The sequence below is a fragment of the Ooceraea biroi genome, chromosome 1, assembly GCF_003672135.1.
Source record: "Ooceraea biroi isolate clonal line C1 chromosome 1, Obir_v5.4, whole genome shotgun sequence".
In the NCBI taxonomy this organism is placed as follows: domain Eukaryota; kingdom Metazoa; phylum Arthropoda; class Insecta; order Hymenoptera; family Formicidae; genus Ooceraea; species Ooceraea biroi.
Window position 1 is genome coordinate 13,780,489 of NC_039506.1, and position 23,116 is coordinate 13,803,604.

Here is a 23,116-nt window from a genome sequence, read left to right on the forward strand (position 1 = left end):
CTGTTTATGATCGCTCTCGTAACCGCAAATTGGAAATACATTATTCTGCTAGGGCGCTACTCAATTTTTCAACGGACATTAGAGAGATAATAGCGGGCGACGATACAAAATTCGCGGTAGCGCGAATAAGAAACGTGCGCGCGTGAGCTTGCACGGGACAAGTATCCCGAAATCCCGTGGGAAATCCAAAATTGAAAGAGCACCGCGTTTTTCCGAGATACGGAGGGATCGAACCTGATATAAGTGGAATTCCAGGATGCATTTGTCTTCCGCATCTTTGTTCTTCCGAGCGTTCTTCGCGCTCGCTTCATTTAGTCGGCCCAAGATAGATGAAGTCGAAGGGGACTGAATCAACCACGAGTAATACGATCCACCGTGCCGGAAAAACCGGCGCATCACCCCGCGTCTCGTAACTCTCCCGGAAGCAGCCAATCGACAGCCTAATATTGATTTCGCATCGTCCTTTCGCGTCTCCCTGTTCTCCCGCTCGCTGTCACTGCTTCTGTCACCTCCGCGGGAACGCTGATGGAAACCGTAAACGTTTACGCGTGCGACACTCGGGGCACGTTGATTTCAAGGGGCACCGCGTGATTTCCCTATGCAAATACCGTCGAGGGGGCCGCAACCCGCTAAAATAATCGCCGGGAATAATGCCGTAGATTGGGAGAGAGAGAGGGAGAGAGGACGAGTTAGCGGGCGCACCGCGAGAAACGGACAATATATCGTCCGGCCGGCCATTATGGGGGACCATTAAATAGTCGGCACGCCGCGATAACGAGCATTAGCTGCGCAACTGCCGCATTAGGTGTACGTACGTACATATCGTCCGCGTACGCGCGCGGAAGGCATCTACGGTCCCGGCACGTCGCCGAACTACCCGCAGCACAAAGCGCCGCTCCTCTCTCATTCCGCCTGTGTCCCAGGGGAACGCTTTGCTCGCTCATTCTTCTCGTCCGTAATCGCGCGTACGCATCAAGTATTTATCCCGAATTGCCCGGATCAACCCTCCGAATGATCCACCAGCGCATTTTCGTGCTTGCCGCATCCGTTCTGTCGTGAATTCGTCCCGACCGCGTCCCACCACCGCAGGGACGAATTGTATATTCCACTCTCGAATGGTATCTCTTTCGTGGATTCGTGTGTGCTAGATCAACTTCCGAGATACCACTCGTATGGTGATGTCAAATTTATTTTACAGTCTCCTCGCGTGGACCTCAATTTCACGAGCTTTCTCGGAAAGATTGAATTTATATTGTATAAACGGCGCTTGAAAGAAGGAAAATATACTCGCTCATTGGAGGAGAGGTCGGAGACTCTTGTCGCAGCAACGCTTGCTTTTCCCTGCGGCGTTTCTTCGTTGCTTTAATTGGCTGTCAACGGAGAGCACGTCGTCATTACGCGGACGAAGCGCGCTAACGTCCGTGCGAGCGCGAGGCGATTTATAAAACGGGATTTTCGAGCTCTCGCGCGAGAGAGACAGGCACAGAGGCCTCGAAATGTATTCACAAAATGGACAATGTATTCCGGCTGAAACATCCAAGCCGCAAGATGCGTCCTGAAAGGAGCGCTCCTCGCGACGCAGGACGCGCTTCCTTTCGCGACGAAGGTGGATGCTGCGCGATCGGCTCCGGGACCAGCTCCTTTACTTCCCTCCCCTCGCTTCGCAGACGCACAATCTCTCTCCGCCGTTCCATTACTAACGAAGAACACAAATGCCCGGATTTCCCGTGGCTTCTCGTCGTGCCCCGCGTCTCCACGCTCGCCGCAAAGCGTATTCTTTCGATCTTGTCGGCGGGTCGGATAAGGGCGAACGCATTCGTGCGAGCCGCTGCGAGCACACCGACGACGGGAGCGAATCGGCAATGAAAGAAATGCCACGCGTAATTCCCTTTGTTTCCGTCGCGGCCGTTAGTCTCCGCTCGCGCGATCCAGAAGCGGCGTGATCAGCCGGGACGAGATCCCTCCGAGAGTCCTCTGGATCCGCTCTGCGCGATGCGTGTCGGCAAGAAAAGTCAGTCCGGTGCCCCGCGAGCAAATACGGGATATATTCGAGATATACTGCGCGAGAGGGCCCTCCGAGTGACCATAAATCACTCACGTGCAGTCCCGCACTCATATACTTACTTTCAACCGATAGAAGCGGGATAATAAGATTAATGCTTGACGTGTGTGAGCGCGCGCGGGCGAGGCTGGGACAAAGGTAATTTCAGGACGAGTGGCCTGCTGAAAAGTTCGGGGAAGCGCGCGTCGCCGGGGGGTGTTTCGCGTAATTATTACGGGGTACTTATAGATTTCTCGCTCTTGGCCTCCTCTTTTTCTCCCCTGTCGTGCATTACGAACACATGGCGAGCGCGTAACGAGGATCCCGCGGAAGCATCAAGTTCTTTAACAGCGCTTGATAATTGGGCGGAAAAGGAGTCGGTTGGCAGAGGTGAAGGGATCGCGCGCAACGAGACCACGGTCGATTCCGAGCAAAGTTGTTTTTGCGGGCTGCGGATCTTCGGTCCCCGCAGCGACGAGGATGAGAGCGCCCTCGTTAGTCTCAAATCGGTCAACCGGCTATTGAATCTAGCAAAGAGACCGAGAGCGGTTCGGAGGTCCCGGCCAAATTCCGCAACAGACATCGACTTTTCAGGCGCTCATGCGGAATCCGTCTCTTCTCTCTCACTCTCTTTTCCCCACATGTGTGAGCGTCACAAAGGCTCCGGGACGGTAGTGGTTGCAAAGAGGATGGCTGATCGTTAGGCGGTGCTTCCGAATGGCGCCGAAGTAGCGACGACGGGAACGACGATAAAGGGAGAAAAAGAGAAGAAACGAGACAGCCAGAAAAAGATGAAGGAGTCGAAAGGATGACGAAAAAAAAGGGCAAAGGGAACATGCAGTCGATGTCGTGGATGATTGCACCGTAATCGGGCCTGACCCTCGTCTCCCTTACTCGTTTCCTCCTCCTCATTCTCTTCCTTCGCCGAGTTCTCCACCTCGTGTTACGATCCCTGGGGAATACGTCGTCTCATCCCGGCGCGGTTTTTATCACCTTGATACAATCCGACCGCCGAAAGATGTCGCGGCTCGATGACTAAACGCTGTCCATTCCACGACGCTCCACCTTGACCGCACGAGCCATTAAAATGTAAATTGACTGATGTTCGTTTGACTAAACAGTCATCTCCGGAGGCAACTCCCTGATACGGGGGTTGATTCGTGCGCGGTAGCGGATCATTCCGCACGGAAATTCCGTGCGGACATGGATCGCACGGATGCAAATTGACCGCTCAACCGACCGCACTTACACGAGTAACCGTGACGTTCACCTTGTTGCATAACGTCTCTTGTTATATCGGATGAGATATCTTGGTGGTTGATATTTGACGCGGCGTACAACGCGTGTACACGCGCGCGATGAGCGCGAACGTGGTTAATGTTCGCATGGCTTTTCCGCGTAATCAGCGATCGCTTCCGGTCCATAGAAGCGACATGTAGGTCATAGCCGATGTTACCTCGTCCGTAATGTATCCCCGGATGCGCCCCAAGCGCGATAGCACGCCGCTCCTGCACGCGCGACCTCCTCGCGCCGATTCAGCAAGAATTAAGTTCGACGATGTCTTTCCATCGCACGCATGACCGACTCGGACAATCGTGGACAATCCGCCACAGGAATCCATGTAACATTCACGTTCCTCACGCTGTTTCCGCGTCCATTACCAGGCTCTCGTACATTAAAGCAGAGCCGCCCTCTCCTCCTCTTTCTACCGCTCGACGGAATCTTATCTGGCCGCGGACGACCACGGGTGGCTGTATTGGCGATAGCACGCGAAAGGCGGACGTCGGAGGAATTAAGTCGTCGTTGCATTCGCGTATCATTAATCACGCGATATGCGGCCGCTGGAAAATCGTTAGCGGCCGCGGGAGAGGGAGAGAAAGAGAGAGATCTTCGGGTTTAGGCGTGGGCGTTACGGACGAGTAAGACCCCGACGTGCGATCTATGCGGGGTCCAGATGAATAGTTTGGATCTCCCCGAGCGTCGTTGCTGTCCATGAGTGAAATATCTTATTATGTCTCCGTCTCTTTCTCCGCGTACGTACATACATACACGCATACGAGGCGTCGTTAACGGTTGTTTGCCGGACAACGCGTCATACGACTTGATGCGTGGAACCTAATGCAATCTAATCTCAAATGCGCATTTGCATAGAATTCAAATTATTTTCGTAGCGGGTTGAATTATTACGAGCCTGCGTGAAGATGTACGCGATTGATTCCATTCATCATCGGTCGGTTGCGCGCGCTTTTCCAGGTAGTCGCGCCACGCGGGACGAGTCCGCGGCTTAACGCGTTCGCTAAGCGGATGCTGACGATCACCTCGGCTGCTCACGGCCTCGCGGAAACGCGAGATGCGCCGCCTGAAAGAATAAATTTCCGCGGCCACCTCTCGGCAGAAGAAATTACGCGCGATCTGCTAACGTAAACCAATGGCCGCGCGTATCTCGTAATAAGGAAAGTTTAGCCATAACGACGACTAGAAGCGACGAGCGGAGAAACGCGTGCAGATCGCGAGCGAGGGAGCGAGGTGGAGCGATAGACGGAGAGACCTAGAAAACAAGGAGGAAAAGGAGTTTAAGGTTCGTTTTTGCTGATAAACGCTCCGCGCGAACGTTAATTGCATTCCGCGTGAATGCCCGCGATCGAGAGATTTGCCATGGTTGCCCCGCGGTGCCGGCCAAGGCGTCGAGGAGCCTCTCGCGGCTGAAAGCGTGGTATGTCTAGCTCTTGAAATTCCTCCAGGAGGGTAAAATTATGCGGAATGGCCGCGCGCGACGGCCCCGGCGTTCCGTTACGGTGGCAGTCGTGATTACCGATTCAGGAGATTTTCAAGTTCCTAGTCCCATCAGTTACGTCGATATTCCAACGGACACGAGCGCCCGTTAATTAGCTGGAGCACTGCTATCCCGCGTTCTTACGTTGGTCTTTCAATTACCGGCGCGTCTTGCATATCGTGTTTCGCGGTGATCAAGAACGAAGGGATTTGTAGTTGATGCGTAATATTCTATGCACAAGGCGAAACGGCCTCTCCTCTCCCTCCCTATCTCTCTCTCTTTCTTTCTTTCTCTCTGTCCCGGATCCATGCATTCGTCCCGTTAATCTGCGTCCTTTTCCTTTTCTTCTTAATCTCCGCGAGCCAGTTGCTCATGAGCCAGTTGCTCGCCGGGCGCAACGCATACGCTCGCATTTATTATAAACATAAGCGGGGAACAAAAATTACCGCGTACGCGATTATCGCGTTTGCCCCTGCGCGTATCAGCGGCATTAAAGTCCGCGGGTAGTGCACTGTAAAATACCGTTGCGACTTTATAGATATTTTTGCTAAAAGCCCGCGCCGTGATATCTCGCGGAAGATACGGCGCGACGCACCGGCGAACGCCTGGAAAAAGGAAGGATTCCTTGATGTTTAAGCGCGCATTAACCTGTCCTACCGCGCTGTCTCTTAAGAATGCATCAGAGGAGAGCTTCACCGAGGAGTAAACGACAATGAGCATTCGCGACGTAACGACGTAAGTCGCAACGCTCAACGAAACCTATGTATAATGGATTGTGCGCCCGGTATAACGAGCACTTTTGCGAGAGTAGCTGAGGTAAAGGGTAACAAGACGTAGAACGATTAATAAGAATTTGCAGAGATGACTGCGATAGAGATGCGCGACCATGAAAAAGGCGATTATTATTAATCCCAGTAATTACATAAAATTATCACGACTTAGCAAAGATCCTTCGCGCAGGCTATCAGGATTTCCGCGCACGGGATCTCTCAATGAGCGGCCAAGCGGTTTACCGAGATTATCGCGATTGACAATCGCTCACCGGTGAGTTCCACGTAGGCGTACAATATCTTTTACATGAATTAATAGACACGGCGCGATGTTGCACAGCGATGTTACTCGTAGCCGGCTTGTGGGGAGTAGGGGAGACTTTCTTCAAACTGTGATTTACGAGCGCGAGGAATCAATGTCCGTGGAACGCTCGGTCCAGCATGCGAGCATCTATGATGCGCCTCGAAGCGAGTGCGAGAGTAGTGGTGGATGCTGTGCGCTCGTCGTTACACAACACCGAACAACAGTGGCCACAATCGGCCGCACTCATCTCGGCGGGTTGAAACCCCCGCTGGGGAGATATCGCGCGCACCACCACCATCACCACCCCCGCGTCGTCGCCCGATCTCGCAGCTCCTAGCTCCCCAGCTGCCGCATGACGACAGTGACAGCTAGCTGGACGATCGTTTGCGATCGTGTGGAGACTTACCACACACGATAGCGACGTCGCGGACAACCAGTAGCCGGCTAGACGACGATCATTTAGAGCCGGCGATCGGGAATCTGAGTAAATCATTTGTGCCGCACGCTCGCGGTCTCCCTCATCCATCTTCGCGTTCCTCGCGCCACCGCGCGTACATACGTCGCGCTCCGGGCGCTCATATTTCGCGACGGTCAACTCGCGCTCCCGACGACGGTTTACTCGCGTTAAATCGCGGGGCTGGGATAGCGGTGCGTCTGATGAAAGTTGTCCGGTCGTAATTAGCGCGATCCCACGAGACTCCCATGAACGAGGAGAGCAGCAGGAGGACGCGCTGTGAAGTAGGAAAAAGTTGTGCAGCGAAACGCGAAGCAAAACGCGGGCACCCTGCTCTTTTGGCGCTAAAGACCCGGAGGGTTAACAACCACCTGGTTTCGTTTAAAACACCGGCCGAGAGAGAGGGAGGGAGGGACGCGCGTTTGACATTTACTTTCGCGAGCGGTGCACCACCGCGACTCTCTCTCTCTCTCTTTCTACCTCTCTTAACTGTTCGTCATTCCGCGCGACCTCACCCCACGTCACCCAACGTCGTTTTCCGTCACGGGTTCGTAAGCCGCACGTCGGCAAAGGGATGTCGTTACCGCCGGGAGATAGGGACGCGCATACAACACGGAAGACCGACCATTAAATTATATCCCACTGACGCGTATCTGTGTGTATGCGAGCGTGCGCGCGCGAGCGAACGAGCGAGCGAACGAGTGAGCTAGTGAACGAGCACTCGCTCTCAGCAGCATCGGCGACTGCACTTCTGCCGACCGCGCAATTCTCGCTCGCTTCATGCTCACGCTCGTGACTTAGGGAGAATTACGACGGAGATAGCAATGAGGGAGATACGACTTTATATCGCACTGTGTACGTGTACCGCGCGCCTTACAGGCCCTACACGATTCTGTCTCTTCGTGGAGCACGCGATACCGAAGAATCTCTCGTTACCTTTCCGCTCTCGCTCGCCTGCATCACGATCATCTCCTCCGTCTCTCTTACTCGCGGTTTTCATCAACAACTTCGAATGTGGAATAAAAATAACGATGCCTGATTTGTGGTAGCGAGAGCTGAAGAGAGAGAGAGAGAGAGAGAGAGAGAGAGAGAGAGAGAGAGAAAGAAAGAGAGACATGGAAGTGATGTAACACACGAAATGTCTCTCCTTTCAGCTTGCTGCTGATACAAGTGTCTCGACAGACGCTTCCAGGGAAGCAAGTCGTTTGCTTTCCGCGCATCGACGCGCATATTAATAGCAGCCATAGCTATAAAGCGTCGTTAACAAGGACTGTTACAAGGAGTCCCGATAGAAAGGAATTCCGCGATAACTATGAGACACGACTGGATGGGACGTACCCTCGATACCGCCCTCAGCGTCTCTCTTTCCGCTCCACTTTATCTTTCCTTCGCTCCCGGCCGTGCCGGGATGACGACGACGACGAGGACAACGATGCCTGGCATTAACCTCCTTGCCTCCAACTCCTCCTCCTCCCATTTAGCTCCTTCGTATCTACGGGTCGGTCGAGCAATTTGCATATGCAAATCGCACGATATAAGTAATTAATTCGCAATCAGAGTGGCATTACCGTTTCGTTATATATATATATATATATATATATATATATATATATATCGCGTGGATAGATATCGCAATTCATTAGCCACGGCGATACTTATTAATTGGCATCGCGGACGTAGGTGGACACTCGCGATTAAGGATTCAAGTTCTCGTTATCGATTACCGCAATGCGTCCCTCTCAGCGAGCGCGACTCGTTGCGGCTAGTTGCTTTCCTCGTCCTTTTTGATGTGAAACGTGGAGGGCTCAGCGACTACCCGCTCGCCTGTATGGCACGATAAATCAGTAAACCGCCATGTTCTTTTCTTTTTTCCTTTCTGTCACAATGGACAAATGGATCGAGACCTGGATTCGAGTTTGGGAAATCGGAACATTCTGTCACGTCTCGCAGAATATCGCGCCGATTTCTCGGACGGAACTTTACCTCGCGAGCAAAACCGCATCCGGTCTCGCGGTTTATCGCCCCTTCGGAAAAGCAAGCGAAACTCGCGAGAAAGCATCTGTTACGACCCACCTTTGTCGATCGACCACGGCATCAGCTGGGCTACTCCGACACCCTCGCGTTAACTTTATTATAACGTGATTACATCGCAGACGTCGGCGCGTAGGAGAGATCAACATGTGTGCAGCACGTGAATGTGTTATCCGACTTGTGCACGAGCCCTTCCGACGTCCACTTTCCTTCGTTTCCCAATCTTCGACGGAACAAGTTCCTCCATTCCCCACGGCTACAATTGTAGCCATCGCCTGATCGTCTCGCGCACCCAGCTCTGTATCGAGATACCTCCGAAACGCTTCGCCCGGGAGGAGACTCGAGCTCTCGATGCTTCGCCATTATCGGGATTACGCCGGTCTGAAATTTCGTTTCCGCTCGTCAACGACTGTGTCAACCCGAGACAATACGCGATTCGATCGTGTTTGCGTTTCCCGGCAAACAAGTTTACTCCGGAGAGCAGCACTGACGAGAAGCATCGAAGCCCTCTCTCGGTCAACAGAAAACGGAGGCTGCCGGATACTGAGCTTTATGTCATTACCGAGTATCTTCGCGGGGAGGGTCGGGTGACTCTAATTCGGATCTGGCACTGTTGGAAAAGTGATCGTTACAGCGGTGGAAAGAGAGAGAGCGCAAAGTAACACGCAATAACACGGAGACACGACGGAATATATTATAACAGAGAGATATAACGGATCTGATATGCATTCGATTAAATACTATTACTTCCGGCTCTGAACTCTGCTGCATGCAGCACGCGAGAATTGTTCAGAGGAGAGACATACCGTTCCCACGGCACAATCGAATTATTTCATCACGCCGCGAACAATACTTCCCCGAATATCATTGTAACTTCCATTATTTCATTGCGGTAACAACCTTCTGGTACCAACGCTCGACGTCGCGTCGCTTTGCGTTCCGCCGTGAGAAATGGAATTTCTACCCTTCCCTCCTCTCATAACGGAGCAACTTTTTACATTAATATCGCGCGGGATTATATTTTCCGGTGGAGTGCAGACGCGTTCCGCGCGGCGGTGAGGAAAAAAATGCATCCCGGAATATGATTGTGTCTTCGCGGTCTTTGAGGTAACGAACCGGGCAAAGTATGAAAAATTATCGCGCGCTTCAGGGCCGTGCAATAGCGGCCCGCTTAATTTCGCGTATTTACCCTTCGCCTTCCCATCCGGGCTCGATGAATCCTGGTGAAAGCCGCGCGATCACGACGACAGCTTGAGAAAGCACGCGGCGACGTACCCCCGTAAACGATGTCTCGTTTTGCTCCGGCGGATAACTCGTCGACGAGCGAGTTCCGGTCGCACTCACTCACCCTTTTTTTCCTCTCTCTCACCCCTTTCGACCTTACGCGTTTACCACTGCGCCATCGGGAAATAGAGAAAGACGGGGAAGAAGGGAAGAGAGGATATATATATATATATATATATATATATATATATATATATATATTAGGTTGGCAAATAAGTTCGTTCGGTTTTTGCTTCGGTGCAACTTCTTTCCAATTCACTCTTGTTTTTCTCGACACTATCGCGCAACTTCAGAGTGCATTTGAAAGTACATGTTTCACATAACCTTTCTGTAAATTTTGGTTTGATTAACATCAATATTGTGTGTGCTGCGTAGCTGTAAAAATGGAAGTAAATAACGTGCATTATCGTCATATTTTGTTCTATTATTTCAAGAAGAGCAAACGAGCTGCAAAGGCTCATAAAAAGATATGCCGTGTTTATGGAGATGATGCCTTAACAGAACGCGTATGTCAAAAGTGGTTCGTCAAATTCCGTTCTGGAGATTTTGACGTCAATGATGCGCCTCGCTCCGGTCGCCCGATCGAGATTGATTCAAGTAATGTCAAAGCTATCATCGATAAAAATCCATCCCAATCGGTGCGAGAGATTGCTACAGCACTTAATATATCTCATACAAGCGTAGAAAACAATTTGCGCCAACTGGAATACGTTTCTCGGCTCAATGTGTGGGTGCCGCATGAATTAACCGAGGCCAACTTGGCCACTCGCATATCCATCTGCGATTTGCTGTGGAAACGTCAAGAAAACGATCCATTTTTGAAGCGGTTAGTGACAGGAGATGAAAAATGGGTCGTCTATGAGAATGTAACGCGGAAAAGATCATGGGAACACAGCAGCGAGCCACCACAAACAACCTCGAGGCAGGATTGCATCCGAAGAAGATCATGCTCTCCGTATGGTGGGATTTCAAAGGTGTCATTTACTACGAGCTGTTACCGTCAAGCAAAACGATTGATTCAACCACATACTGCTCGCAGTTAACAAAATTGGACCAAGCACTCCGCAAAAAACGTCCAGAATTGATAAATCGAAAAGGTGTTGTCTTCCACCACAATAACGCCAGACCTCACACATCATTGACAACTCGGAACAAATTACTTAGTCTTGGCTGGGATGTTTTGCCTCATCCTGCGTATTCACCGGACCTGGCCCCTTCCGATTATCATTTATTCCGGTCGTTGCAGAACTCTTTGAACGGAAAAATCTTCAAGGATGAAGAGAACGTCAAAAGACACCTGGATTGGTTTTTCGCCGATAAGCCTCAGATGTTTTACGAACGCGGCATAATGAAGTTGGTGGAAAGATGGCAAGAAGTCATCAATAAAAATGGTCAATATATAATTGATTAAAATTGATTTCGTGTATCAAAAAAATTGTATTTTATTCCACCTTAAAAAACCGAACCAACTTATTTGCCAACCCAATATATATATATATATACACACAGACCGGATAGGAAAGAAACGAAAAGGGCTGCGACGGTCGAGGAAAGCGAGAAACGGGGAGAAGCGGGGCAACGACGATCGGAGTATTCTGTAGGGTGGGAAGGTGCGGTATCGGACGAGAACATCGAGAGTAAACGGACGGCTCGTGGTGGTGCACTTTGTCGAAGAGGGACCGGCGGGAGGAGACGCGGTTGGCAGTGTGGGTTATGTATTGGCACATGTACGTAATTGTGGCCATTTGTCGAGAAAGCGAGAGGCCGGAGGAGGAAGTGGAGGCGGCTGGGGTAGCAGACGGAGAGAGGTGATAGTCGAGGGGGTTGGGGGTGCGGAACACGGGATGAGGACAGGGAGAGACAGAGAGAAAGAAAGAGCAAAAGAGAAAGCGGGAGAGAGAGAGAGAGAGAGAGGGAGAATTTCGAATCGTGGAAAGGGCGTCTCGCCTCGCAGTCGCGGCTGAACGCGCAATGCATCACGGGATTGCGTAGACGACGTATATCTCCAAGTAATAGCACGGAGGGTGCAGGGTGGCAGACCGAGCCGCCTGCACCGGCAGCTACCTAAACTCTCGCCCGAAATCCCTCACCCTCACATCTGTCGCGGGGTGTGAGTGGCTCTCTCCCTGTCCGCTTCCCTTTTCCGCCGTCCACTCGTCGGCTTCAAGCTCTTACCTTTCATTAGAAAGGACATCGGCGTCGCGTCACCGTAATTTCAATCACGAAAGCCGAATAAATACGGTACACTCGACCGTTTTCACACGAACATACGCACGCACATATGTGTACACTGAATGGAATGAAATATGGCAAACACGGGCGATTTCTACGATAAAATCACGCGTGCGCGGGTGCGCACAGAATTATGTGCAGCCATTAGCATTTGGCATTATGGAAATCACATTCACCGGTCATTTACATTGCAATCAAGATATTACGGACTACAGATTACTGTTATTATTAATAGTACAATGACTGTATCAATCATTCAGTAATTCCTATCGGAATACAATATCATTCTCTTTTTCTTTCTCTCCGCAAGGTAATTAAATATAAAAACCCGTGAAATATAAATATCTATTAACCATCACTTTCCTTCCTGATTTCCGCGTTCTGCAAGCAAGCGATGAGACACGCAGGATAATCCGCGTGAATCATCGCGCGTTCTTCTGCTAATAGCTTCCGCTGCGTTATTTCATCATTATTTCATCAAACTACATAAGAGAGCTGTCATGCGCGTAATATTCTCGGCGAGATCCTCTTCCAATCGCGCGCCAAGCTCGCGTCGTAAAACTACCGCCACCACCACCATATACACGAGTATCTCGTTGTTGCACGTTTATGAATAATACACGGGGTTTGCCTCCCCCTTCCCCAATGTACCGCACACACAATATAAAGCTGATTAGTTCATTCCGGGAGCACGGGGCTAAATAATGTTGCCAGATATGAGCCCGGCGCGCCAGCGTGCGCGGAGCGTGCATGAATTGCCGCGCTGGTTTTTACGCAACGATCATTAATATCGCCGCTTATCCGAGTCTGCCGGGATTACTCGGCGTTCCGGGTCAACAGGCTAGGGCAGAGTGAGCAGTCACAAAAGAGTAATGCAAATTAGCTTTGTTCCTTGCCCGTTTTTTCCGCCCTCCCGCCGGCCTTTGGCCGGCGTTGATACTTCGCGTACAACTCGCTGGCCACCGCTCCTGAAGCACGATACGTTGTACGTGACGCGACACGCCTAATGCCGCATTATACGCCGTTATCGGATATTCCATATTCCGCCGACGACGGTTTTTGCGCGCTCTCCCTCGTTTGCCCATTACCGGCGACTGTGGTCAGTCGGATCGATTGAAATTTTACGGCTTGGCTCTCGGCGTGGCGGATTTCCGGTTTTCTCTTCTTCCGGGCGTGGGCGATATTCTCCGCTCGCTTTTCCGCCCTCTGCGTTAACGATACCGTTACCGGGTATGATCTCGTTTCTACGATTTCTTAATCGCACACGCTGCCGGCCGAGCTGCGGATCGAGATTTCGTTTGAAACGATAGCTGGTTTGATAAAGCCCGGCACGCGAGAAACGAGACACAGAGGAGGTTCCCTGCGTCTTATCATGTGTGCCACGTTGAGATTTTACTCGGCGAGGCTGCTCCGTACGTTCCGTTACATCGATTTCCGCTAGACAGAAACCCATTTCGGTATGTGAGCGAGGTAAAAGGGGAGAAATACGCGCGTGTATAACAAAATGCAGGCTCGCGCGTTATACATACCACTAGCGACATTCATGCCGGCGAGAGGCCCTAACCCGCACTTTTCCGTTGGTCGGAGGTCGGCATTAACGATGCAATGAAAATACCTTCGGCGTAGCTCCCCGCCAGCCGATGTTCATTCGATGAATTGAAAAAACAGCGGTCGTGCGGCTCCCGCTAGTATCAGCGGGGAGCAACGAAAGAGAGAGGGGGAGAGAGTTCCGACTTGGCGAACGGCAGAAATTGTTTTTACGATTGACGTCTTTCGATATAAGGTATGTAATACATATGTACTGGCGTCGGTTGGGACGCTCCGCAACGGGGGTGGGCCCACAGTCGGTCGGTGTGCGCGAAGACGCGCACCCCGACGAAGAATAATTTGAGATTCATCGAGATGCAGCGGGGCGAACCACTTGTAATTCTTTTCCACCGTCACCGACGGCGCCGCGCTCTGTCGCTCTCTTACCCCCTCCGACTTCATCCTTTCTCGTTCTTCCACTTCTCCTCCTGGCCCTCTCGTCCCCGTGCTGTCTTGATCCGTTCTGTCGTTTTTTGTCTCGCCATTTGTTCGGAACGGTACGACGCACGGAAGTGCGGAAAAGGGAATTACGATAGAGCGACAACACGCCGGCAACGGGGAACGGAAAAAGGGGAACAGCGACGGGAGAGGGAGGACCGAGAGACGAACGTCGTCCCGTCGCAGTTAACTTCGCATTTAACATCTGTCTGGAAGGTTAAAATTTCCCTCGAGGTTTACTCGGAGTTGAAACGAGACGGGCGACGCCCGGGTATCTTTTGTCCCGAATCGAGAAAGAAAATCAGAAGGGGCTTTATCGTTGGCGCAATAGACTTTCGGCTTACCCCCCGTCGCTCGTGTCTCCATCACCGTCTGGTCGCCCCGCGTCGTCGTGCAAGAGACCCTCTGTCGGGTGTCGGTGTTGCTCTGTCGCAGGTAACAGGAAATTCCGGTGGCGAGACAGGCGGAGGCATGTCGTACGTACGCGATATCTCTTCGACTCGACGTAATATCCCGATGGATTCTTACATCCCTTTGAGAGGGACTTCTCGTTGGCGAACAAACGTCGCGGCACCGATTGCTTCCGACTCGCGAATAATCGAAAACAGGAGGCTTCTGCCGGGTCGAGTCGTAAAACTCGGGCAACGAAGAGACATCCGACGAAACTCCGGTAAAGGGAGAATTAACTCTACAGTGATCGGGGAAACGCCGGGGTCGCGGAGTAGGGACGGACGCTCTATGCGCACGTGTGCCACTTTACCCCTTTTATCCATTAATTATTTACCACGGTAGATATACCGAATCGCCTGTCCGAAACTAAACTTCGTGGGGCTGAGCCTTTAGTGGCCGTATCTCCTCGCGTTCCTCCCTAAGTAGAGGGCTCTCGACGATAATGCCACCCGGGAAGTTAGCTTGACGATATACGGCGAGCGAGATGTTTTACGAAACGACGAGGCTCCACTTCGGCTACCCCGAAAGTACAGCTACCCGAAAAGTATTCACCATAAAGTTGCGGAATCGATGCGTGGCGAGCCGAGATACCCCGCCGAGCGAATTTTCGCAAATATCTCCAGCACAAGTCGCTCTCTCACCTTCCCCTCTTCTCCTTATCTATGCGGGGGAGAGAAGCGAATTGGATTTAAATATATTATAATTCTCTCTCGGCTTTTCACGGTAGATCATTCATGTCCACGTGGGACAATGCAATAAATCAGCTGGCACCATAAATTAACGTAACGTGATCGTTACCGTTTAACATTCTCGCTCACTCTCTCTCACCCCCTCGATCCGGTCCACGCGCTAGATAGAAACGTTTCACGTCGTAACGTTTCACGCGTGTCCGCCGTAATAAAATGTATATAAAAATCCCGTGGCGAATTCTCGCGCGCTTTGTCGCAATTATTTTTATGCCAGAACGATCCGATGGATAATTATTGTTCTCGTCCCTTGTCCGGTTGTGTAGCGTGACCGGCCGTAATTAATGTCCCGCGGTAAACTGTACGAATCGCGGCTGAAAAAACGCGTGCGCCGCGGCTCTGCATTGTGCGGCTCGTGTAGTTTTGCGAGAGTGATTGGCGTGCTCCATCATCGTTAGCGACACCGCGAGTTTGTTGCAACTTACTGCAACTCGTTAGCCACGATTTCAACGTTGTTTTTATAATGTCCGGCGTGTTTCCAACTCGCAGTCGAGGTGACGTCGCCTTCTTGTCGCCTCTGCGGCCGGCTTTGAGGCCGGGTCTTTCTTTGAGAGTTTTTGCAACGTCAGCGATAATGAGCCGCTGTTTCCAGCGCGGTGTGATTCGAGATCTTCATCAGCTGCACGCGCGCTCGCGCGAGCGGATCCCTCGGTGTGCGCGCATAATCAACGCGGCGCGCAATCAGCGGCCGGGCTAAAAATAATTTTCGACAAAAGCTATTGTCGTCGGATCTGCATGGAAAATGAATAATGAACGACGTATTTTCCGTTCTCCGGCAACTCTCGCTCGGGGGAGCGACGCAAGGGGGGAGGACCATGGAGCACCCCGTCGGGAAATTATTGTATTTCAGTCGCGAGCGATTGAGTTTCGATCGAAACTTGTTGATTTAACGAGCAAACATTCATTCGCGCGCGTATACATTTGACGCGAAACAAAGCTGAACGCGAAAGGAGTGCGCGAGATTTCGTGATCCGAGCATTTCGCATCATCGATTTTATTGCGTGCGATGTTGATCGACAGTCCACTCCCGGGATGCTCCGTCCGACTACTTGCGAGACTACGAAGAGAACGAACGAAAGTACGTAAGAACGGAGGATACGTCGATAATCGCGTCGAAGATCCCCCTGCACGGGGGCGGCCACTGTCGATCCGATTATATTATATTCTCGAGCGGGGTTTATCGGCGCCGGGCCTCCGCAAAAAGCCGCGGTGATTTTTCGACTTCGCTCTCTCTCTCTCTATCTCCCGCGGCGCTCTGCTCCGGGAATATTGAAATCATAACGCCGGCACCCATGAATATTATTCAGGTCTTAAGGCAATATAATCCGAAATCGATGGAGCGACGTGGAATAAATTTGGCGGCCGCCCTTCGGCGCCTGGGGCCCCGCGCGCGCGTCAGGCGGTTTCCGCTTCTTTCCCCCGTGCTAGTCCGGATGTCCGGGGTCGGAAACGAACTCTCCGAATTTTCCCGATGATGACGCCGGTCGCGCACCTGAGCACGAAAACCCTTTTCCGGATTCTTTAGCGGCGAAGGAGAAAGGGGCGGTAATGACTCGAATGTCTCGCCCAAAGCTCGAGAGTATCCCGGATTATCCGAAGGAGAGAGAATGTTCAATGCGGGAAACATCTAATCCCGGATTATAGAGCGGCCAGAAGTGAGGACGTGATCTCGAGATACAAAAGATTCGCGATTCGCCTCTTTGATTCCTGTTTCGAAAGCATGTTGCGTCTGTCGGACACGCGTTTACGCGCGCTGCGACGTGCGGATGAGGGAAGCTGCGGTCGCGTCAAGTATGCAACTGCGTTTGCTCTCATGGACATGAACATTCCACACCTTATATCTTTCCGTTCCCCGTCAATCTGCAAAATTACGGGCTGGAGAAAATAAATTATCAGTAATCATGCTATTTGCGGTTTTTCTCGTTCGCGCGCGAGAGTGTGATCACTCCTTTCAATCAAAATAAAATCTTACGTGCGGTTGCAACACTAGTTATTCCGTGTTATAAAATATGATAATGTGCTGTAAGACTGATACAATACTCTGTATAAAAACTGTATAATCATGTACAATTGCTCCTCGTAAATTTATATTGGAACTTCAATATCATAGTAGAATTCTGTTTAATAAAGCTACGCGTTTGGATTTACCACGTAGTGGTGAATTAAAAAAATTTATATTACCTCGATATTATATGGCGAATAGAGAATTGTATTTTATGCAGGCTGGTCAACAGTAAATTACATTTAGTTTTTTTTAAAGTTTTATGGTATTATAAATCACCTTTTTCTACGAAATATTATAACCGAGTTCATGTTCACTATTGTGACCGTAACGAAAAATCATGTGACGCATGTAGAGAGAAACGTTCAGTAAAAATCTAATAATATATTTCGATGACTGTTGCATGCACTATGCAATAAACTACCCGCCAGGTATTTCCCACCGATATGCGTACGACGTCAAAACACAAATATTTGCAAGACAATACCGCAATGTACGTTATCAAGGTGTACGTACGCAAAACGCAGTGCCGGGATAAATATTTTTGTAACCATGAATAATTCTACCGTACATGATTCGAATCTTCTGTCATTTCCGCGAATTGAAACTTCTATCGATTTCCGAAACTGATAAACAAAAAATCCGCGTCGCCCATCGGAGAAATGTTTCAGTTACGCAAAAATACGCATTTCTCTCGTGCATGCGTCACGTATCGAAATAGAAATTTCCCATCCATCGCGCGACCGAATCGAAACAGATTACCGAAACATCAACTAATCACGTAATTCGAATAATTAGAAATTTCACGAATTCTGCCAATCGTTCATACATATCACCGTATCGCGTAACGTTTATGCGGCCAAATTGAAACATTAATATCGGCGTCACCTCATTCCGTCCAAATGCTCGTGATTATTCCACTTTATGGACGAGCACACGTGCGATTTGTCGGAGGCTGTTATCCTGCGAGCCTGCAAATCTCGAAAACAAAATGCGAATCTCGGAAGCAGTATCAACGCGAAATCTCCCACTTGGCTACGCACACACGTTTTCGTGACGGAAGATGAAGAAGACGAGACCGAATCGGCGCTCCGCCGAGAGAAGCCTCGGCGAATTAGCGTTTTCTTAATTGTTCCGCGCTCGGTTCCGTTTAGTATCGTTAACCACGCGTTATTGCGACGCCGTAAAGTGCGGCGGAAAGTAATTATTCCGACGGATGCGAGCGACTTCTCGTGTCCGCCGGCGCGTCTTCGCCAGCCACGAGACGGAAACGAAGCCCGGAGGTGGGATTTGCCCGAGCGAGTGGCTGTTTCCTTTTGCAACTTTGCCATCCGAGATTAACACACGACGGTGACACGAGGGCGACGGGGGCGCGGGCAGATAACCGACGGCACGTGCATCTCGTGTGTTTTTACTGCGACGACGAGAGACGCTCTGCGTGACGACTGAAGCGGATTGCTTCTTCCGCTTTGGACCCCTGAGACGTCGCATTCAATTTTCCGGCTGAGGGTGACGCACGCCACGTTTCCGCGGAAACAGTTCACACGCCGGCGTGTAAGATTTTCAAACGATCTGATGCAAAATGATCGATCATCAACTTTCCGGTGCGGCGAGATACGCATAAACCGCGTTCCATCAGAACCATCGCGCGAGATAAACACGGCGTTATCGCCGTTTGCACGTTTATGCGTCGATTATGCAGTCGACAGTACAATCGGTTACGTAATCTGGACTGTTTATCGCGACGATAAATTTATCGGTAGATTCATCTTTTTGCCGTGATGCCACTCGATGGTGCATCACAGATAAGAGATTAGCGACCGTGCGACCAGGTTCTCTATGAGAATTCCCCTCGGACTGTTTCAGATCCGCTAATTACATCAACGCCACCAAGCAATGCGAGCTCTCGGACATGGACAGGCTGACGGTAGCCGGTTCGAGTGCCTTCCAGACGGCAAAGGGGGTGGACTACCTGGAGAACCATTGCGTCGAGGAGCCGGTGAAGCTGTGCGAGTTCAAGAAGCTGAGCGGCCGCATACTGAAGACCGTGGATTCCGTCTACCAGGACGTCGGCACGTCCGACGAGTGCCGCGAGTTGTGTCTGAACTCGCCATTCCGCTGCCACTCATATGATTATGGCGATACCGGTGACATGGTCTGCCGTCTCAGCCATCACTCCCGTGCCACCCTCTCGGACATTCAGGTGAGAGGACAGTGATACTCTTCAACGATCGCGAATATTCCGGGGGTCTCCGGGAGAATCCGGATATTCTGCGCGACAGCGAGCGGTAGCCGCGAGAAGTACGAGATTCATTGCGAGGGTTACGTGGGGTCCGATTTCTCTCGAACGTGACTTAATTCGTCGGGGATGCTTTCGAACGAGATTCGTGGCGGTTTCGCGCGCGCAGCAACGTTTCGTCGATCGCATGGCAAATGCGGATCCTTGAAAGGGCCGATGGGGATTTTCTATAAACGCGATTACGTGCATCGCGCGACACATACACACACGGCACGGTACGAGCACGCGCGCAAACCGGCTTGGAACAATCCACCCAGGGTGGATTCGTGGAAAATCGAGTTTCCATCGCGAAAGCTCGCCCTATCGGGAAGCCAGCCAGGATGGCACTCAAGCGCGTCCGAATGCGAATCGTGCGCGCGCGCCCGCCATCCCCCGGGGACAGAGTCAAAAGAAAGATTTAGCGTCCACCAATTCGCCGAGCATTCGATTTATCCGCGCTTTTTGCGGGTCTCCATTCGCGGGAATGAGTGGTGATACAAACGCGAGCGGATTCTTCGGCGCGGACGGTCGCTATAATGAGATATTTAGACAGCATCAAGCGAACCGAAATATCGCTTCGGCGTCGCGCTGACTATGGATGGTTTACTGATCATACGGGTTTCATGTGCGATCATTCGCTTGGAGATGAGCAAATAATATGGTATAATAGCAGGATAAACGTGCGAGCGCGCGCGTACGGCTCTTGCGACTGGCCCTATGAATGGTTATGCAAGCGCGTTCGGCACGGCATCTCCACAAATATATACAAATTATTAACTGTGGAGTGATAGCACGCGAAACGTCAAGAGTATTTATCAGCATAATATTCGCGATTAATCTGTTTCATCGAGGAGGGCCATTCAGTGCGCCGAGCGAAAAGCGATAAATAGCGCCGTGTAAAGCGATTTCAAATAATTCTTTGAGAGTGACAGGCGAGCGACCGAACGTACGCGCGCGCGTGAATCGGAGCGGATTATCATTCTGCCCGATAAAAATGAAAACGCACGCGCGTGCACATCATTCCGAGATTGATAATTATTGGATTTTGATGTGTCGTGTCGAATAAACGGGTATGGGACGCGCTCGACGCTAGGAATAAAGAGTACGGTTAATCATTTGTGCGAGTAAATTATTATCGTTTCGCGTAATATCGCATCAGAAATGGGAATCGATCCTATCGAGCGCGGAATAATCCGGTCCTCGTTACGTTCAACGCGGGATATTGCATCGGCAAAGCTCCGCCAGTGTTTTTCCTACTGATTGAAGACTCCACGTGTTTCCATTGCGTTCGCGCTTGTTGTCGCACCGCCGTAATGTGCTAATTGCTGCTCGAACCGAATCACTGAAGATCAATATCCGTCGCGGCGAAATTTTCTCTTCTCGCACGCTCATCGTACCGTTCGATTTTCATAAATTCCCCGGGAGAATTCTCACGTAAGCCCGACGCGAGCCAAAATATCGTAGTAGCCCGTGCGAACAAAACAGAAGCAGGAGGACGATCGATAAATCGAGGGGCAACTTCGCGAAGTTTAATCGTGGCGTGCCTCGGTCAACTGTATCTTGGAATTTATCGCTATCGCTCGTTGCAATGCATCGCCATCGTGCATCGAATCGATATCGCGACGAGCCGCGCAACGATGCGAGACGCACGTAACGGCCCTCAAGGAAAACCCCGAAAAACGCTGATTTCAGGAACCCTATCTCGACGTGCCGGAAGCGTCCACGTACGAGCTGAGCTCCTGCTACAACGTGACCATCGACTGCCGCGCCGGCGACATGGTGACCAGAATCCAGACGAGCAAGCTCTTCTTCGGCAAGGTGTACGCGAAGGGCTCGCCCAACTCGTGCGTGCAGGACGTAAAGGGCGCACTCGAGTTCGAATTGCGCATGGCGTATGACGATCTCGAGTGCAACATCAGGCAGCAGGGTCTTGGCCGTTACTTGAACGACGTGGTGATCCAGCATCACGACACCATCGTCACCAGCTCCGACCTCGGGCTGGCCGTTACCTGTCAGTACGATCTCACCAACAAGACCGTGTCGAACGAGGTGGACCTCGGCGTGCACGGCGACATCACGCCCGCGCTCTCGGAGGAGGTGATCGTCGACTCACCCAACGTCGCCATGAAGATCACCGATCGCAGCGGCAACGACGCCGTGCCGTCCGCCGAGGTTGGCGATCCGCTCGCGCTCAAGTTTGAGATACTCGACCCCAACAGCCCGTACGAGATTTTCGTCCGCGAGCTCGTTGCCATGGACGGTGTGGACTCCAGCGAGATCATCCTGATCGACTCCAACGGCTGCCCAACCGATCACGTCATTATGGGACCGCTTTACAAGTCGCCCAATACTGGCAAGGTGAGTCTCCTTGTGCATTGCATAATTTTGCGATTTATAATGTTCGTGACGATCGCGGCTTTCACGCTCGGCCGGAGGAAAGGAGGACAGTCGGTAGACGCGCGATCAAGGCGCTGGCCGATCGCCGAGTAGCGATGCAAACAGACGAAAGTCGCTCGCGGCTAATTGCACTTTCCATTTTGCTCGGATCTAGTCGCGTTGAATTAGCATCGCGCTACGCCGACAGTGGAGAAGCATTCCCGAGGAAGCAAATGTGGTCGGCAGTCGCGCTTAAATGTCCCTCTTGGCACTTCGCTCTAACAAGAACGTCTCGGTGCTCGATCATCCCGCGCGTCGCAGCTGCGAGCGGGCGCGAGGCGCAATAAAGAAAGTGCCATGGAGACAAAAACTATCGTTCCATGGGACACGCGGGTAGATACGATGTCATGTACGCGCGCGCGAGGGCACAGGGGAAGCTGGAAAAGCGGCGATTTTGATTCGGCGCGATATTCAGGGATGACGCGTCGAGAGGATGATCGACACGACATGATACGAACACCGATAACGTCGATGCTCGTCGACATTGCGTGGGAAACGTCGCACGAGTGAGCGGGTCGCGTGCTTTATACCTCGTAATACGCGCGGGTGTAAAGCGGTCTCTGGAAAGAGAACGGGAGATGTGGAAGCGAGTCAACCTGACGACCGTCGATCCGACTTCATGCTAATCAATCACTCGGACGGATTTTACGACGGGAGGCAATTTGCCCAGCCTGTAATAGGTCGCGTCGTCGATGATGCGCCGCCGCCGCCGCCGCCTTGGCGATGACGTGGCGTGACACCCCTGGCACGCGGGCACATCGCTCTACCAATGATCATTACTTTCGCGTGTTCCGCATAAGGAAGGGTAGGGGATTAACTCCACGGCTCGAGTTGGAGCTTAAACGCGGGATTTGTTCAATCCATTATCCGTAATAATTCGTGTTCATCCGCGATTCGTGGATTCGACGGTGGAGTAAGCGAGGTCTCGCAATTTCATCGATAACTTGGTGAACGCCGCGCGATATCGGTAATCCTTTCGTGTAAGAGTACATTTAGCGGCCGGACATATTTGTTGCACGGATACGGTGCGGTTAATGATCTCGCATCATTTAGCGCACCACCGGAATTATGTAATATAATTGATTCCTCCCGCAAGCGGACGTACCTTCAAACACACGAAGACGCATCATTAAATAACGTCGGCGCGCGCTCAAAACGGAGCCGAGCTCGTGTAGAAGGCGCGATTATTACTTCCGCGTTTCCCGCATAAGGCAACGCGCGAATTGACTTCGCGATCCCATTAGACCGCGAAAAAGGTACGAGCGAAGAAAGAAAGCAAGAAAAAAATGG

General features: G+C 51.4%; 2 protein-coding genes across 2 annotated transcripts in view; one reads left to right on the forward strand and one right to left on the reverse strand.

The window, feature by feature from the left end:
- The window catches only part of LOC105280980 (autophagy-related protein 16-1), a 433,806-nt gene that overhangs the window by 227,689 nt on the left and 183,001 nt on the right, over nucleotides 1-23,116 (reverse strand). The gene's annotated exons all lie outside the window — the stretch shown is intronic.
- The window catches only part of LOC105281001, a 93,134-nt gene that overhangs the window by 63,008 nt on the left and 7,010 nt on the right, over nucleotides 1-23,116 (forward strand). The window contains exons 3-4 of the mRNA XM_011341910.2: nucleotides 18,979-19,315; nucleotides 21,083-21,748. Coding sequence (XP_011340212.2) covers nucleotides 18,979-19,315; nucleotides 21,083-21,748 — 1,003 coding nt within the window. The remainder of the gene's footprint in view (nucleotides 1-18,978; nucleotides 19,316-21,082; nucleotides 21,749-23,116) is intronic.